This window comes from Euprymna scolopes, chromosome 14 (assembly GCF_053919585.1).
Source record: "Euprymna scolopes isolate OS-2025 chromosome 14, ASM5391958v1, whole genome shotgun sequence".
NCBI lineage: Eukaryota > Metazoa > Mollusca > Cephalopoda > Sepiida > Sepiolidae > Euprymna > Euprymna scolopes.
The window spans coordinates 123,104,769-123,123,673 of NC_136495.1; the positions used below are offsets into that span (position 1 = coordinate 123,104,769).

The 18,905-nt window shown below is 33.6% G+C and overlaps 1 protein-coding gene across 1 annotated transcript in view; it reads right to left on the reverse strand.

Annotated features, from left to right (window-relative positions):
• The window catches only part of LOC145292796 (MAM and LDL-receptor class A domain-containing protein 1-like), a 497,041-nt gene that overhangs the window by 392,245 nt on the left and 85,891 nt on the right, over positions 1-18,905 (reverse strand). The window contains exons 21-25 of the mRNA XM_080138835.1: positions 18,252-18,401; positions 6,480-6,631; positions 5,416-5,421; positions 3,228-3,359; positions 637-727 (exon numbers count right to left, since the gene is read on the reverse strand). Of these exons, the coding sequence (XP_079994961.1) occupies positions 637-727; positions 3,228-3,359; positions 5,416-5,421; positions 6,480-6,631; positions 18,252-18,401 (531 nt within the window). The remainder of the gene's footprint in view (positions 1-636; positions 728-3,227; positions 3,360-5,415; positions 5,422-6,479; positions 6,632-18,251; positions 18,402-18,905) is intronic.

Sequence of the window (18,905 nt, forward strand, 5' to 3'; positions counted from 1 at the left end):
TAATTAGGGGTAAGTCTCCTCTCTCTGTGAACTGTCATACCTCCTCGGTATATATTTTTTGTTAGCTAAGACAACATAGTTTCTATTAAAGTATAATAACTTAATGAGCATATTTGAGAAAAAAATTCGTAATTTATTTTTTTTATTAAATTAAATTAATTTATTATTGTTAATATCGACAAAACTATTGCAGATATATAGGAAAAAATAAACATAAAATTACAAATGTATAGTCCCATATTAATTGATTATAGGCCGATTAAAAAATAGTTATGAAAATTAGACAGATATATAAATGTCTATGGATCCCCCTTCAGTATTATATTTACCGTATTTCAGTGTTGTGTTATTTAAGACTTTTACCCGATCATAGCTGAACGAGATCAATTTACCCCCATGGATTAAGTCAGTTTCATAAAGATTCCCGAGTTTGGCAGGACGCGCAAATCGGTTGTAAATCCAGGCAATCTCAACAAAATGAAACTTAAATATAATCAGCAACGGTTTAGCTGATTTCAAGGCCCGCATTAAAGTTAAGGTCAAGATTAAGTCATATTGGCTAATCATCTAGCAAACATAGCCGGTGATATAAATGCAATATTAACGCATATAAATACCATTTATAAGCTACGTTACCTCCAACTTCGCATTCTCCATAATTGATAATTATGTCGTCTATAGCTATGTCTCCGCGTTCGCCACTTCCAGTAACACCTTCGAATATCAACTGCAAAAAAAAAACAACAAAAAACAAAAAAAAAATGATTTTTAATTGAAGCACATGAAGAGTATATAACGCATAATCACGTTAACAAATCATTTTCCGTTAGATCACCGAAGTTAAGCAACGTTGAGCCTGGGTAGTAACAGATGGGTGACCAGATAGGTAAGCGATTCCGGAATACCAAGCGCTGTATATAGGAGGACGTCGACACCTGCTGCAAAAGTTGCAAAAACCTAACATCGTCATTTTTCCTAATAGGGATATGCATGCGACTGAGAACCGTTTGTGAATTTAATACTCCCATGAAACTTCTTCCTTCAGAGGAAGCTAGTTAAAACCGCTCTCATTTAAAGAGAACATTTATTTCCTAAAGCTTTTCATTCTATCTCCGCTATCTCTCTCTTTCTTTCTCTCTTTCTTTCTTTCTCTCATATACATATACAATACTACTTGCCCTTTCTACAAGATTAACTTTTACTTCAAAACAAGTTCAAAATTATATTACTTCATTATTTCTATTATGTTGGCCGAGGACGGTTTTTAGAAACAAACAAAAAACAAAACAACTCTATATATTCAAGTAAAATTGATGACCGGTTTTGGATAAAATTAACTCGACCCAACGATTATAAAAAAAGTATTTAAGGTAATCTAGTAAGGCCTAATTCGTTTTTAAATCATATATTAGGCTGGTGCAAAAGTAATGTCGTTTTTTTTGACAGAAGGTTGAACGTCAAAAAACGACATTACTTTTGCACCAACCTAATAGATAGAAATTGTAAGTTTCAAGACGTGAAAATAAATACTATATATATATATATATATATATATATATATATATATATAGTATTTATTTTCACGTTTTGAAACTTACATTTTCTATCTATTAGGTATATATATATATATATATATATATATATATATATATATATATATAGTATTTATTTTAACGTCTTGAAACTTACAATTTCTATCTATTAGGTTGGTGCAAAAGTAATGTCGTTTTTTGCCGTTCAACCTTCTGTATAATATAATATATATATATATATATATATATATATATATATATATATATATATATATATATATATATACTTGCGGATAGACACGACGTTGCCAGGATTAAAGATGATCCACGAATGTTTCACACTCCCATATTTGTATTGTCATCGAAGTCGGTAAAATCGCCCATTTTTCAATCAAATCGATTGATTCTGCTCTAAATGAGGATATATCGCGGTGCACCCGGAGGAAGTTTTACATGCTACCCCGCAGTGACTTAGTCCGCAATACATTGTAGTCTATATTGCATTATAGAGAACCTAGAGTTAATTTTATAAAATTATTTTTAATATAATGTCTTTAATTAAAATTTTAAATGCTAAAGTAAAATATCACGGTTTAATTGTGCTTTAAACGGAAACCTTGATTTCGATCGCGCTTCAGTCTTATAAAAGAATCTACTGTTGATTTTATATCTGTCCTTTCTGCTTGTTCGGGGATTATGGTTTGAATGTAAGCTTAAAATGTATCACGGTTTAAACATTATGTTCTGTCGTCTGCTGTTGACACGGTTTGACAAGCTTTCTGAATTTATCTTTATATAGAACTAAATTCTCTCTCTTTTCCTATGATAATTTATCGTGGCTGAGCGGTTGATACCGTGCTGCAGAATCAAAGGTGACTGAATTCGACTCTTTTGACTAGTCGTAATTATTGATTCCTGATAAGTTTATGATTGCATTAGCATGAAAAACTAGAGTCTGTAGGTAAACAATTGATTATATATATATATATATATATATATATATACGTACACATACATACACACATATATATACATATACATACATATATATATATATGCATATACATACATATATATACATGCATACATATATATACATGCATACACATATATATACACGCATACATATATATACATACACACATACATGCACACACAATATATATATATTCCCAAACTTCTTTAGACTATATATATATGTATATATATATGTATATATATATATATATATATATATATATATATACATACATATATATATATCTCGATTGTGAAAAGATAATACCTCGACTAAGACCAGAGGCTTTTTTGTCGACTGATGAAGTCTGTTTAGACAGAAACAGTAGATTTATTTTCTTTACCTAAATTGAATAAAATCATATCTTGCCCGTTTTATTGATCACTATCAACAACCTCGTTGAAATTCAATGATTTTTTACTCACATATGCAATTGTTTTTTTGTAGCATACTATATATCTACATCTTCAATAATAATGACTCATTATGACTGTAATGCCGGCTGAACAATTCAGGCCCTGGATTCGAATAACACTAGCCCGAACTTCTTACCGCACAGTCATCGTAACAATCACATTTAAAGTACGAAATCAATTAGTCTTACATTTTATTTACAATATATGCAATCAGATGGTGTATAACCTAAATAGTTGTTACTAATAAACATTGAATGTTACCTGATGAGGGTTCTCCACCACAAGTTTCGGCAATTCCACTTCCGCCAGCAACCAGTCTGTTCCTTGTTCACCGACTATCTGCAAGTAATTGTCGGTTTCGTATGTTGTGTTGTCCAAATCGTGCACACGTATCTATTAAAAACAAAACAAAAAACAAATCGAACAGCATAAGGAAGAATCAATATGTGTGAGGATAAAGAGATTGTAGAGGACAACACAAAGTAGAGCCAAACATCGTCTTAAATTATTCCAGAGATTTTCAGAAGAGATTCCTAGATGGTCACGATAACAAGAGTGATTCCATATACTAAGATAAGCGATTTTTATTCTTAGATGAGATTTGATAAATTGTTTTATTTGGATTAATGGAACTTCTATTCCTATCTTGTTTTCTTTTTTCTTGGGAGTCACCACTTATCAAGGCCCGAGGGCAAATCAAGGGTTAGGGTTAATTAATGTAAGGTGGTAGTATAGTAATCGTTAATGGCATAAATTTGGCAGAATTTGATTATTTTGGGGACGAATTAACAAGAACTTCTTCACATTGGATTCGAAGAATACTATGTTGTATTTGACTGGGAAGCAGTCCAACGGAACAGTGTTCCACAGGTGGGCATTCTAGCAAATAAAACTTTGTTCATGGAATCTGCGTTTAGATTTAGACAGGTAGAGAGTGGGGAAAATCTTGGATGTTATTCTTATCAATAGTTCAGTCGATAAAATCTCAGACTTTCTTCGGATTCACACATTAAGTGGCGCAACGGATATAAGTGCAAAGGGATAATCAGGTGAAAGTTTAATATTTTGTGGATTAACGGTTCAGATCTCAGTACGGGCAACACTAAAAATAGAACTACTCTACGCGGACCTGACTGACGAAACGAGTCAGCTCCGTGGGTTAATAAAAAGTTCTCTACAGATTCTTGAGTTCGACATGAATATTCTCGATTTGAAGAAGACGCACTTGAACAAATCATATGTTACATCAACTGAAAGGTTGTGAGAATGACATCAGAGATAAATACAAATATAATAATCCAAATAAAAACAGTTTCTTTTAATTGCAAAGCATTCTAAGATTATCTTTATATAAGGATAGATAATAAGAGTTAAATAACATATATCTTCATTATCCTAAAGCTGATAATACCTAAATACATTTTTTTTTGCTTTTGAAGTCACGACTCTATAATAATATATACCAAATCTGGACAAATTAAAATATCTTATTTAAGCGTATTTTACGACCGTGCAAAGCAGCCCACCCCAGTCTAATATATAAAAGGATATATGTCTGTCTGTCTGTCTGTCTCGATATTTTGAAACTGTGTCTCTTCCAGAACTAAACTCGCAGAGCGGAGTTAAGGGCCTCAAATAATTGGATGTTTTATGTGTCTATAGCTGGTTAGAATAGTTTTTAAGAGGTCAAAAATGGGCTAAAATTGAAAAAGAATCTTTATACATTTTGTACATTCATCTTAGTTTAGTTTTTTTATCAGTTCATGTGCGTGTCACGTTGGTACAGTGGTAACGTCGCCAGCTTTGACTGTTACCGTTTTGCTTTGGGTTTCGATTCCAGCTGATGGCATCCGAATACTTTTTTTTGTTTATTGTTGAAATCACGACTCTATAAGAATATATCCGAAACCTGGACAAATTCAAATATCATATTTAAGACCGGACAGACCGACATACTGACAGACATACAGACCCATGGCCTTTTATATATATATATATATATATATATATATATATATATATATATATATATATATATATATATATATATATAAACGGCTCTATTTTTGTCTGTCAGTCTGTCAAACGAAGTGAATTTTTTGTAAACACACTCAGGTTTATCACATATTTCATTCGTTAAATTTTTATGTAAACATCGACCTAATGCTTAAGTCGCTAATCAAGTACTAAAGCCGACAGTAAAATACCCTCCTCCAAAATGTTCCGAACAAGATGCATATTGCAAATACTACCTGGGAATCTGTTTAAGTTTTATTTTTATACGCTTATTGTTTTATTTTTCTTTCTTATTTCAAATGGTTTGCTAAAAAAGTACGTGCCACATAAGACCATTTTCGAGGTCAAAAACTATGTAGTATTCGATCGTTATACACTGACTTATAAAATCAAAATGCATAAACACGTTTGTACACATATCGTCTGTGCATACTCGATCCTGAAAAAAAGAAGAAGAAAAACACGTATTTAAATTTGTCCTTTTATTACTCTAGTTTAGGAACCGTTTTCTAAATCATATTTTATTATTATTCTGTATGAATGAAAAACACAAAGTCGCCAGTTTAAATAACATTTGTGCTCTTAATCCTCTTGTGTTGAGTGCCATACTCTCTTTTTATGTTTCAACGGTAGTTCACCAACATGCCAGGCTTCCGCTTTCCTTTAAAACATTTCTACATTGCTAAAATATCTTGAAGCTATCTCTCGCCATTTTCATTACTGACGTAATTCTCAAAAGTGACAATTTTGAATAAAACTGCATCTAATATGACAATAAAGGGTTAGAAATAGATTTCCCACGGCATTGTGCACATATAAATGGCTACAGATGTTCTGTAATTTTTTAGTGTTGCATAACGTTATTTACAACAGTAATTGTAATTTATTACAGCTTATTCATAACAGTGTTCTTTTTATATCTATTATTTACGATAGTAATTGTTATTTATAACAGTGTTATTTATAACAGTGTTGTTTACAACAGTAATTGTTATTTATAACAGTTTATTCATAACAGTGTTATTTATAACTGTTATTTACAATAGTAATTGTTATTTATCACAGTGTTATTTATAGCAGTACTATTTCCAGCAGTCACTGATATTTATAAAAGTGTTATTTATAACAGTGATATTAACAATAATGTGTACGGCATAATCACGTTGACACACCGGTTCCCGCAAGATCACCGAAGTTAAGCAACGTTGAACCTGGTCAGTAATAAATGGGTGACCATTTTGAACTACCAGGTGCTGTATGTGCTCTTCGCTTATCTTGGCATTGTTTTCAGTCGCCGTGGACTCTTTCTTGCCACTGGACTCAAACCGTGCCGATTAAGGAGAGGTGTGTTTGATGATTGCGTAATCCTTGCTTCACAATTACACTCGCAGCTGCCCCTACAAGAGGTATCCTTTCTCTTTCGAGACTGGACGGAGGCATTAGATTAACAACAATAATTGTTATAACCCACCTAACAAAAATTCCACTTTTACTTACCCTGACGTTAAGTGCTCCCACGTCCTTTCCATACATGTTATAATAGAATTGAAGACATTGCTCATCTGGAACTGCTTTATAGATCGGAGATAACATTCGGGCGGTGTCATTCAGTTTTCGTGGGCGCGATGCTTCGATGTATACATAATGACCTGAAAGAAAAGACATAACAACCAGTATATTATAATTTAATCGTGTTTTATTTATCATACACACTTTAATAAAGATTAATATTTATTTATTTGTATTTTTTATATAAATAAATACATATCATCATCTATCATACAACAGTGTGTGAGTAAAAACGATGCCTTAATAAAACCTTCGGACGACACCTGAAATGGACCTGGAAAGAAATCCCTCGCTATAAATAAAAAAAGTCAACAGTAGGCGTTACTCTTTAAATAAACATCTATAATATAAATCTCACTTGTCTGTTTAAATGTATGTATGTATGTATGATGTATCGCAGAAACTTTCAACAGATCCGACAGACTTTAACGAGAGTGGTGTCATATTAAAGCTCGACCTTCGGGCGAAACATATTGAAGAATTTGCTAAAGCCATTATTTCCTTCACCCTCAACTGGACACATTGCTACAAGGAGGAACCGCTTTTTCGCCGATATTTTCGAAAGTCATCCTCTCTTTTGGATTGACTAACCTTAATTTAAACATTTTTCACTTCCGATTTGGCGACGGGCGCAACAGAAAAGATGTTATGTTTTTTTCCACATTCTTTTCCTCCTTCGCCGTACGGGTTCGAACCTGCTTGCCTACTAGCATTTTTTTTTTGCTTAACACACGTTTCCGGAACCCAGGCTAATATATATATATATATATATATATATATATATATATATATGTGTGTGTGTGTGTGTGTGTGTGTAGGCATCGGAAATATGGTTCTAGGTTCAATTGTCGGCATCCGAGAGGTGCAAGTCTAGCGGCACTGATGAGTTTTGATACAGCAAAACAGGACTATATGACGATGACTACAAATATATTTTAAGCCCCATCCTTTGGGTAGAGCACTGTCGTAAATAATCTCAGCCGCCACTTAATTGTAGCACTATAAAAGTGGTGGACGAATGTTTGTTTAAAATAGAAATTTGGCGAGGTTATTTGCGGGCACCGCTCCCGTGGGTCGATTGGTAGTATTGCTGACTATCAACGCGATGGTTCTAGGTTTAATCCTCCGCTTGAGAGGGGTGCTAGTCTAACGGCACTGATGAGTTGTGATACAACGAAACAGGACTGTATGTCGATGACTACATATATATATATATATATATATATATATATATATATATATATATACTAGCAAAAGTACCCGTCGTTGACTAGGTTCAAAAACAGCCTACAGAAAATGGACTCTGATTTATGAAAGTATGATAGGTTATGAAAAGGAAGGGTTGTAAAGAGATAGCTTCGAATTTGGGGGTATCGAAACCAAAGTAAAATAAGATGAAAAAATAAAACAGATAAACCCCATAATTTATTATACCATACCTGTTCACACTGAAACACTTATCACAATATTCTGTGGGGCTATATTAAAAAACCCTGTTAAATTTTGTGACATATTTACATTCTATGGAGATCAGGAGCGAACGAACACCCAATGATTTTATTATACCATATTTCTTCAAACTGAAACATAATTATCAAAGTATACTTACGCAAATAGATATGAAAAGTCTTGTGCCTATTTCCATTCTATGGAGGCCAGGTGCGAACGCAGACTCCACAATTTGATTATACCCTCCATATTTAAGTTGAAACATACTTATCAAAGTATTCTTATGTACATCTATGTCAAAAACACTTGTAAACGTTTTTTTTAATTTTTAAATTTTTTATTTCCATACTTTGGGGGCCAAGGGCGTAAGCAGACCTCAATTTTTATGAACCACCCTTCTACCAGATCAAACATGCCCATTCACGTGTCTCGATACATCTTCTATCATTATATGTAATCAGGTTTTTAAATAGTCAACTATATAGGAGCCTATTCGTGACCACACACACACACATTCAGCTTTATATATATATATATATATATATATATATATATATATATATATATATATATATATATGCTTGCAGACGGCTCAGCGTTGTCCGATTGTAAGGTACTCTTAAATATAATATTTTAATTCACGCAGATTACCTATTTATTATTGCAAGGACTATTCTCCATCAATAATTATATTGAACCTAATATATAGCAGTAAGATTAAAACGAAAAAATATATATTTATATAAACTGTGTTAATCGCTTTATTGCATATTAGTAAAATACCAATATTTCACTGAATATACGTCACAAAAATGAAAATTGTATCGCTTTATTGCAAGTCTTATAAAATGCGAAAAAAAGGGGGGCGATTAAGAGTTGTTGAAAAGGAAAGGATTGTTGCTGGACTCGTAGAAAGATTGTTCATTGCTATAGACCTGGAAAGGGACCCAAAAACTTTGGCTTCATTCGTGAACAACTCCAACACCAAATCCAGAAAGGATAAGGGCACCAGGAGAAACCTGTCACATCGTGATATTCGGAAAATTCATAGGAAAGTCAACCGAAGCCGAAACAAATAATAAAAGATACATTATCCAATCATTGCAGTGGTTGACTATATTCTTGAGTCTAATATTCTCACTTTCAAAAATCAATATCTAATTCAGTTCTGAACCAAATTTCTAAACTGTTTGCGTTGTTGAAAAGGACACTGAGCTAGCTACATTTTTACATTAATAAATCGAAACTTTAGTGACTAGTAAAAAAATTACATTAAAATGTGCGAGTGGGGAAAGTCACGCGAGTGTCCACATTTTAGTGATGGGAGGATTCCAATATTTTTCCTGATTCCGAAATCTCTTAATATTTAACTATAAAGTTGTTATTTTTTCCGATTACACATTTTAAGTTTGCAAATATTTTCTCAAACGTGAAAATGCATTCGTTGGGGGGGGGGTGATCTATAGATTTTAGTTTGACTGTAGTTTAAAAATCAATAAATAAAGTGCTTCCATTTTTACAAGAGCTGGAATCGCTCCTAGATCCAGACAGACCCGATGTAATGTGTTGAATGAGATGGCAAGGAACATCTAAACTCTTCCGACGCCTTCATTGAGCAAACAACGTAGGGAAAAACGTAGCAAACAACGTAGGGAAAAACGTAGCAAACAACGTAGGGAAAAACGAAATACTTGGGCACAGAATTACATGAAAATGGATTTCCAACGTGTCCTATTTACAGATGAGACCCGTGTTACTCTTGACAGTCCAGATGGATGGGCCAAAGTTTAGAACTCGAACGAAATTCCAACCCCTTACTGAGTTCATCCCCAAGAAGGAGATGGAGGCATCATGTTTTGGGCGGGAATCATTTGAGATAAGTTGGCTGGACTATTCCGAGTTCCAGAGCGTGTAAAACTTACCAGCAATGCGTACACGGCCTATTTGTCACCATGGTTAGATGACCTACCATTGTCATGTCGCTTTCAGATGATTTTTATGCATGACAATGCACCATCCCATTCTGCTAGGGCGATTACAGCCTTTCTTGAATCTATGGGCTTCTTTGGAAAAAACCTCATGAGCTGTCCACCGTGTTCTCTGGATCTTAACCCCATTGAACATCTATGGTCGATATTGAAAAGAGGTGTTTATGAGGAAGGAGAGCAATTTATTTCTAAAGGATGCCCTGTAGAGGAAAGTAGTTGATGTCGCCAGAACCATAACTCCTTTTCAGATCAAACAATTGATTTCTTCGGTAGACAAAAGGTTGTTTAAAAGTTTTTTAAAAAATGGTTGATATGGCGATAAATAATTAATTTATTTGTGGCTTAGCACCTAGGATGTGCTTTTGTTTATTATTCTTTAACAGAAAAATATTTTCTTTTAAATGGCTTCTAACTTTATCTATGAAAAAGGGAGAAAACATTTTGGTGAATTTTCTAATGTTTAATAATGGTAGTTAAATAATAAAAAAAAATTTTTATTTTTGATTTTGAATACATATTAGTTTTTTAATATAAACAAATTTGACATATGAACTAACAAATATTGAATAGGTCTAAAAGCGTTGTTTTTCGGGTTATTGAAAATAGAAAAAAAAGGTTTATCATTGACCGAAAAGAAAAAAATCCGGCCGACCCCGAATAACAACTAAGAGGGAGGATAGAAAAATCACTCAATCATCTTTAAAACTGCGGCTTAGATATCCCGGGATTTTACATCCGAACCTAGACAAAAAAAATTCCAGACTAACGATCTCACAATGATTAAACGAAGTTTGATTATTTTCAAGAAGTCCATACTCAAAGCCTTTAATTTCTATTAAAAATAAAAAGGCCAGATTGTTATTCGCAGAAAAAACATTTGTTTTGGGAAGAAAAAAATGGGGAAAAATTCATTTTAGTGATGAATTTAATTCACTCTTTTCGGATCAGACAAAAGACCACATGTCAGAAGAAAAAATAAAGAAAGACTGTCCCCTAAGTGCGTTAAAAGTAGAGTCAAATTTGAAGGGGTAGTATAGTGACATGGGGCATGATATCTTCAAAAAGAACTGGCCCTTTTGTGAGGATTCATGGAAAACTAAATGTCTGATTGTACAGAGAATTGATTAGAGAACATGAGGTTCCTAATCTTTCTGGTTCTGACATTTTTATGCAAGACAACGCACCGTGCCATAAAGCAAAAATAGTTTTAGAAGAGTTAAATAGATTCAATATTTGCGTTATGGATTGGCCAGCTCAGAGACCCGACCTTAAGCCAATTAAAAATGTTTGGAAAATTATTGGTAATAAGATCACAGAAAAACACCCCCAAATCTTGATGATTTATGGGAATGTATAAGAAAATCCTAGTATAATATCTCCCCTATAACATGTGAATGATTAGTTCTGTCTTGCAGCAAAAGATGCCATAGTGTGATTGAAAACAAGGGGCTTTTCACTAAATACAGAAAGGTTTCTTTATTTTTTCATTAATAATTTCCCCGGGCCTTAACTTTTGGACACCAGTAATTAAAAAAAAATATTAACTACCATTATTAAACATTGGAAAATTCACCAATAATTTTTTTCCCTTTTTCATAGATAAAGTTAGAAGCCATTTAAAAGAAAATGATCGACCATTCCTTAACTTTTGGACGCTACTGTATATATATATATATATATATATATATATATATATATATATATATATATATATATATATATATATATATGTGTGTGTGTGTGTGTGTGTGTGTGTGTGTGTGTGTGTGACTTGAGTGTCCTCATATAGTACCGAAACCAAAACAATGACTCTCCAACCTCATTCGTTAGCCTCTGAGCCACGCCCATACGAATATAAGTAGTTAAAAATAATGTTGTTTAACTTGTGAATGTAGATTTGTGCATGGAAACAGATCCAGTCGACGATTTCTGTAAAGGTAAACTGTTGTATTTTTTCATTTTAACCCGTTAGCAGCCATTTAACCGCCTACAGACTATTTCGAAAGTGTATTACACGTCTAAATACCCTATATATAAAAATTTTCAATTCTGTAGACCAAATATTTAGAGAAGAGTTAGGTAGAGACTTTTCGCGCACAACCTCTAATAAGGTCACTTATATATATATATATATATATATATATATATATATATATATATATATATATATATATACTAGCATGGGTTCTCGGCGTTGTCCGGGGGTTTGGAGGTGTATGCTGAGCAAAAAAACAAAACAAAAAAAATGGTCACTTTTTTAAAACTTTGACCCCTATTATGACCGCTTAAAATGTATAATTTTGGGATTGAGTCGAATTATTAAGTTAGAACCATGTCCAAGGAACCTATATCTAAAATTTCAAGTGTTTAGACCCAAAATTGTCGGAGGAGTTTGGTAGAGTTCTCAAAGATCAAATCGTTGAACTTTGACCCTTTAACAGCCAAATTTCTGGCAGAAAACCGATCACAAAGATTTTACCAAATCTCAGTACTCTGTATATAAAATTTCTAGTCTGTAGATTAAAAAAATGACAGAGTTATTGCGTAGGGAAATGTACGCAGACACACACACACACGTTCACTTATATATATATATATATATATATATATATATATATATATATATATATATAGTAATTAGTAATTTATAAAATATATATGGCGATTAAGCTACACTGAATATTCGGCGTTTCATCCACTCTAGGATTCGTCAGGCTTATGCGCGAAGTCTGTGGTTGTTTCTCGTTTTTATATGGTCCTCTTCTGTTGAGGATTTTAGTTAGCCAATCAGCTTTCTAGTATCCACCGCGCCCCTTCCTATCAGTCTATGGGCATGCATTTTATCGAACAAAGGATCTGTTTTAGAACTAGGTTAGTGGTTTAAGGCAGATCTTTTCCTCCTTTTATATATATATATATAAATTTACATATATAATATATATATATAAAATTATATATATGACTGAATATATTAATAAGTTCGTTTTAATTTTTTTGAATAGAAAAAGTAGACTTTTAATATCAATGTCAGAGCGAGAAAAACTCAATTTTATAGGTATATAGATTCAAGGTTAAGAATATATCAAAGATAAAAAATAATGAATTTAACGAGATTTATATAAGAATGCTGAATTATAAACATAGCAATTTATTATTATTATTATTATTATTATTATTATTATTATTATTATTATTTAAATAAACATTTTAATTTTGTTACACGATTATGACAATGTTTAGGTTAATTAGTTATGAATAAATAAAGATCTTGTCGGGCGATGTTGCCTTTAAGAAAGTCAAGTCCTTAATGCAACTGAGACAAACGAAAAAACTGCAACCGTAAAAACTCACGTGGCTTCTTAACTATAGAAATATAAAAATAAACTATGAAATAAAAAAAAAATAAAATAAATGGAGAAAAGGCACAAGATAAAGGTAATGTAATATGTGATATAATATAAAATTTGAATTTAAAATTGAAACAAAGAAAAACAATAGTAAATTCAAAAACCAAAAGACAAAGAAAACAACAACTACAACAACAACAACAACAAAACGACAGAAAATAAAGGAGCGGACACAAATAAACGGACAAAGAATAATATATTTGGTATGCGTCTACGCAAAAATGTTGGTGTTAAACTACCGCTGGCGTGAAATAAAAGATCAGGTTAACTCCAAACCATTCAAGGCTACTGAGACATTTGATATGATTTGGAGAGAAGAGGTGTATATATTTGCCTTTTTAAGAAAAAAATAATATCAAAGTATATTCAATTCGATAAATTGTTCGAACGTTCGCATTTGTATATTTATTTTTATATTTATCGATCAATCTATCTGTATATATATATATATATTGTTTTTTTACATGGTAGTCACCCCTTATCAAGGCACGGAAGCCACTCGGGGACAAGGGTTATTGCGTGTACATTAATCAATGGGATAATATCGTAGTAATCGTTAGTAATAGAGATTTGATAAAGTGTCTTACTTAAGGCTGAGGTTTATCAGGAATTTGTTTATGTTTGACTTGAAGACAATCCAATTGTAGTCAAGTGAGAAACAGGCAAACGGAAGAGAGTTCCACAGTCGTGCACTTCTAAGAAAGAAGCTTTGTTCATGGAATCTACGTTTTGATTATGGCACAGATAAAGAGTGGGGAAAATTATTGACAGTGGATTCAGCTAGACGGGTGTTTTTCGTAAAAGATTGGCGAGGGGGAACCAGAGATTGGAGCTCAGATGGGCACTTGCCACGGAAGTAACAATAAAACAAAGACAGGCTCGCAACGTCTCTTCTGTGGGAGAGAGGTTGTAGGGAAGAGAAAAGGGCATCCCCCACTAAGCCACGAAGTCTATTTTGTACTCTGCCAAGGCAGGATAGGCTGTTTTTAGCATCTGCTGCCCAGATTCAGATGCATATATATTTTTCAACAAATATTGACTTTTTCACGATAAATATTTATAAATTTTAAAATAAATTTTTAATAAAGGTTTTGAAAAAAATTTTATGTTTTATTTTTATATCTTGTTTAAAATTTTTTTTTTATTAAATATTTATATTAATAAATATTATTTAAAAATATATATACGTGATAGAAAAGTATGACCTGTCTTGTGACCCACTGGTCTTTGGTTATATCACAACTTATCTCTCATATTCTCTAGTTTAATAATATTAACATCTGTGCATATATTTCATATCGTTTATAATGAACCGTTCTAATATTGCTTGATAACACTGACCAGCGTCTTTTTTTTCAAAGGTCGAAGGTTATTCAAGTGATTTATAGTTTTTTTCGTAGGTTGAATCCAAAAATGCCATATGTTTCCTTGGATCAGATCTAATGGTTGAGATATGAGAAATACGAATTTTGGGTCTTGTATAGTTGTATAGTGCTAAGTATAGGGAAAACCAGGCTGCAGGTATAACCTAATCTTTTTTTTTTGCATAAAAATTATACGGTAGCACCCTGAAACTGATACTGAAGCTTAATTATGTTTTTGTTTACTTTCAGGAAGCTGAAACCGAAACTGAAACGATTACATTGACAAACTGTATTGACAACATTGAATCTGAAAATGGTTTAGAAAAGTGTGATCTCCAATCAATGTGACTGATTTTATAAGAATCTATGCCTTTTATAAGAATCTGTGCTTCTTGTGTTTCTATTTTGGACACGTATCTTAGATTGACAAAAAATGGAACGCAAATACACAAATCATCCTGATAGGTTCTGCTAAATATGTGGTAATGTGATTCTTCCCCGTCGACTTGCAAATATAACTGATTTTGTGAAGAAGGCGTATCATGCTTACTTTGGAATTAAGCTTGGGGGCCAGGACAAACCATTTGCACCCCATGTTTGCTGCAAAACATGTGTCGAGAACTTGCGTGATTGGAGAATAAAAAAAGGAAGAGTATGTCATTCGCTGTTCCAATGGTTTGGAGAAATGGTAAAGATCATGTATTTCTGCATGACTAATCTTAAAGGAGTCAACCGCAAGAACAAGCATTTTATTCAGCATCCTAATGTTCCGTCTGCCATACGACCAGTCCTTCATGGTTCAGGCCTGCCTGTTCCTGACCCAGATGTTGCAATAGAATCTAGCTCTGAATCAGAATCTGTTAACGCACTAGACAGGGCAAGGAGTGGGGAATACTTGCCAGAAGAGAATGACCGGCCAGTGACCCTAACACAATTAGATCTCAATGACCTGGTACGGGATTTAAACCTATCAAACTTATCAGTACAGCTTCTGGGTACTCATCTTCGTGAGAAAATTTTGCTAGCACCTGAGACAACATCCTTTTGGTACCGAGAGCATGAAAAAGAATTTAGACAGTTCTTCACATCCCAGAAGGTCTCGTCATTAGTTTACTGCAGCGACATTGCTGATTTGATTCAATCAATGGGGCTGGACTATGTTGCTACTGAATGGAGACTGTTTATCGACTCTTCCAGTAGAAGTTTCAATGTAGTCCTCCGTCACAACGGAAATAAATACTCTTCAATTCAAATCGTTCATTCAATGCAAATGAAAGAAACTCATAACAACATGGATCAGCTACTGAACTACAATGACCACGGTTGGTTGATCTGTGGAGATTTTAAGGTAGTTGGATTGGCTTTAGGACTACAGGGTGGATACACAAAGTATCCACGTTTTTGTGTTTGTCGGATAGTCGGGCTGATGATCAACATTTTGTAAGACAAGAATGGCCACGACGACAACGTTTGGAACCTGGTTGACTTATTGAACCACCTTTACATATCAAACTTGGATTGATGAAGAACTGTGTGAAGGCAAGGAACAAGGACGGCATGAGATTTACTTTTCTTCAGCAAGGACGGCATGAGATTTACTTTTCTTCAGATGGGCATCAGATAAGGGAACTTATGAAGGACTCAATGTTTGACGATGCACTGCATACAGCTGAGCTGTCCTTTTGGTGGTCGCTTGATTCAATAAGAAACATTCTAAGAAATAACCAAAGTGTAGAATATGAGAAAGAAGTTGATGAGCTCTTGAACAGTTATAAAAATTAGGGGTTCGCATATCAGTCAAAATGCATTTTCTACGGTTCGACTTAGACTATTTCTCTCGGAATTGTGGTGACTTTAGTGATGAACAGGGAGAACGTTTACACCAGAATATTCGTGTCATGGACGAACGCTACTCATCTCGCTAGGATGTGCACTTTATTGCGGACAACTGTTGGTGTTTGAAACGAGATATGGTGGCTGCCTAACACAGGATAAAATCACCGAAAAGGCCCTTCATCCATGATTGGATTTTCTATAATCCTCTTTATCTTCTTAACTATGCAAGAAAAACAAAATTTTTTTGTCAAGAATTTTTTTCCAAAATTAAAGAGAATAAATAGCATTAAATAACGCTTTTAATTATTTTTATCTCAAAAACGTGACCTGCTTGAACAAAATGAGTGGGGTGTTTAGATTCTGCATAGAGAATTACCCTAGAATCACTTATAGGTGCTTTACCCTTCGCAGACCAGTGAATCAGATATATTAGATATTTGATGACTACACTTTTTTATTGCTACACATACATAGATTGTGTGTGTTATGCGGCATTATTGATGATTTTTTTTATGTCTTCGCGGTTAGTATAACTAAGCAGGACTGGGGATAAATAAATATAACGGGTCTTATGTTTTATGCAATGAAATTTTCTGCTTCTGCCCAGCACTACAAGCTAAATAAATCGTTTTCAGTAATATTACGGCGAAAACATTAACATTAATAAAATGTAGTTTTATACACAAAATATTGCAAAGAATTATAATCCCTATATATAATAAAATAGGCGTAGTTTCCTCCCCCCCTGGACCAAAATACCGTAAGTTTACAACAACAGAGGCCACATACAAATTTTCTATGTCTAGTCTATTAGCCACTATCTTATGTAACTTTATAAATACTTTTCTGACACATCCAGGTGTTAAAATAAAATCCTAGATTCCTTCCGAGGAGCTACACCAGCACTATCGCATTAACCTACAGAGGGAGTAGTCCTGATTTCCCCCCTATTTCTGAAGTCCTGTTACTGATCCCCATAAACATCGCAGGTATTTATACACATGGCATGGATATTGTGGTTACACTCTTCGTAACTGATTCATAAACTAATAGTTCAAACGTTTAATTCCCGTCCCTCAATTCGAAAAATAATACCTTATCTCCTATAACATTCCTGCTATTCTGATTGGCTTAGATCTGACCGATCCCTTATTCCAGATTACAATGCTGTTAACTAAACCGAACGTGCAAGCCGTTATCCAACATGGCGTCTACCAATACAGGAGGCTGGTGTTTTACATTAAATAAGGCGATTACTGAGCATCACGAAAGTATTTGCCCTTCTCTCTCTCTATGCCTCCCTCCTTCTTTTTTTTCTCTAAATGTCTTTAGAGATAGAGATAGAGATAGATATAGAGAGATAGATAGATAGATAGATAGAGAGAGAGAGAGAGAGAGAGAGAGAGAGAGAGAGAGAGAGAAATAGCCAGAGACGGATTAGAGCGAGAGTTATATCTGTTTTGTTTACATTCGACCACTGTATCAGAACGAGAGAGAGAGACAGAGAAAGAGAGACAGAGAAAGAGAGAAAGACAGAGACAAAGAGAGGGAGAAAGAGAGAGAGAAATCATCGTAACGGCAGAGAGAGAGAGAGAGAGAGAGAGAGAGAGAGAGAGAGAGAGAGAGAGAGAGAGAGAGAGAGAGAAACAGACGCACCTTTTGAAGTTCCATAAGTATGGTCAGATTTCGGTCCAGTAAATCGAGTATCTGTTTGTCCACTCTTTGTAATCCAGTGGAAATCTCCCGTCGGGTCATTCTTGTATCCGCACATATCAGTCTCTTCGAAATCGCAATCACCATAAGGTTCTGTAATTTAAGAAGACAAAAATAAAAGATTAAGTGTCTTATCCGACCTGCGTGTACTAAATGATTTCCTAAACGAATTAACGAATGAATTGTGGAATATGTACTACTTACATTGAGTAACATGACTATATTATTCTTTGTAAACTTCTAAACATTTAAGGATTGCATCAACCTAAATTTGCCCTGTATCCAAATAAATTTAAAAAATAAGTTTGACACAAAATTAATCGAAAAAGGATTTATCTACATAACATTTTGAGTTACATTAAGTAATATATTTTCACATTGTCGTTGTGCTACCGACATCTGATTCGTTTTTCTACTCAGAGGAAAAATAAAAATCTTAACAACTCGTATAAAAATATGCCGTGTCTGGGGAGAACACCGTTCTAGAACGGGTATGTCAGCTAGGGTTTGTTCGATTCCATAAATAAAATAACATTAGCCAGGACCAAATCCATTCGGCCAATTGAAATTTAAACATTTATTTTTTTAAATTTTAAC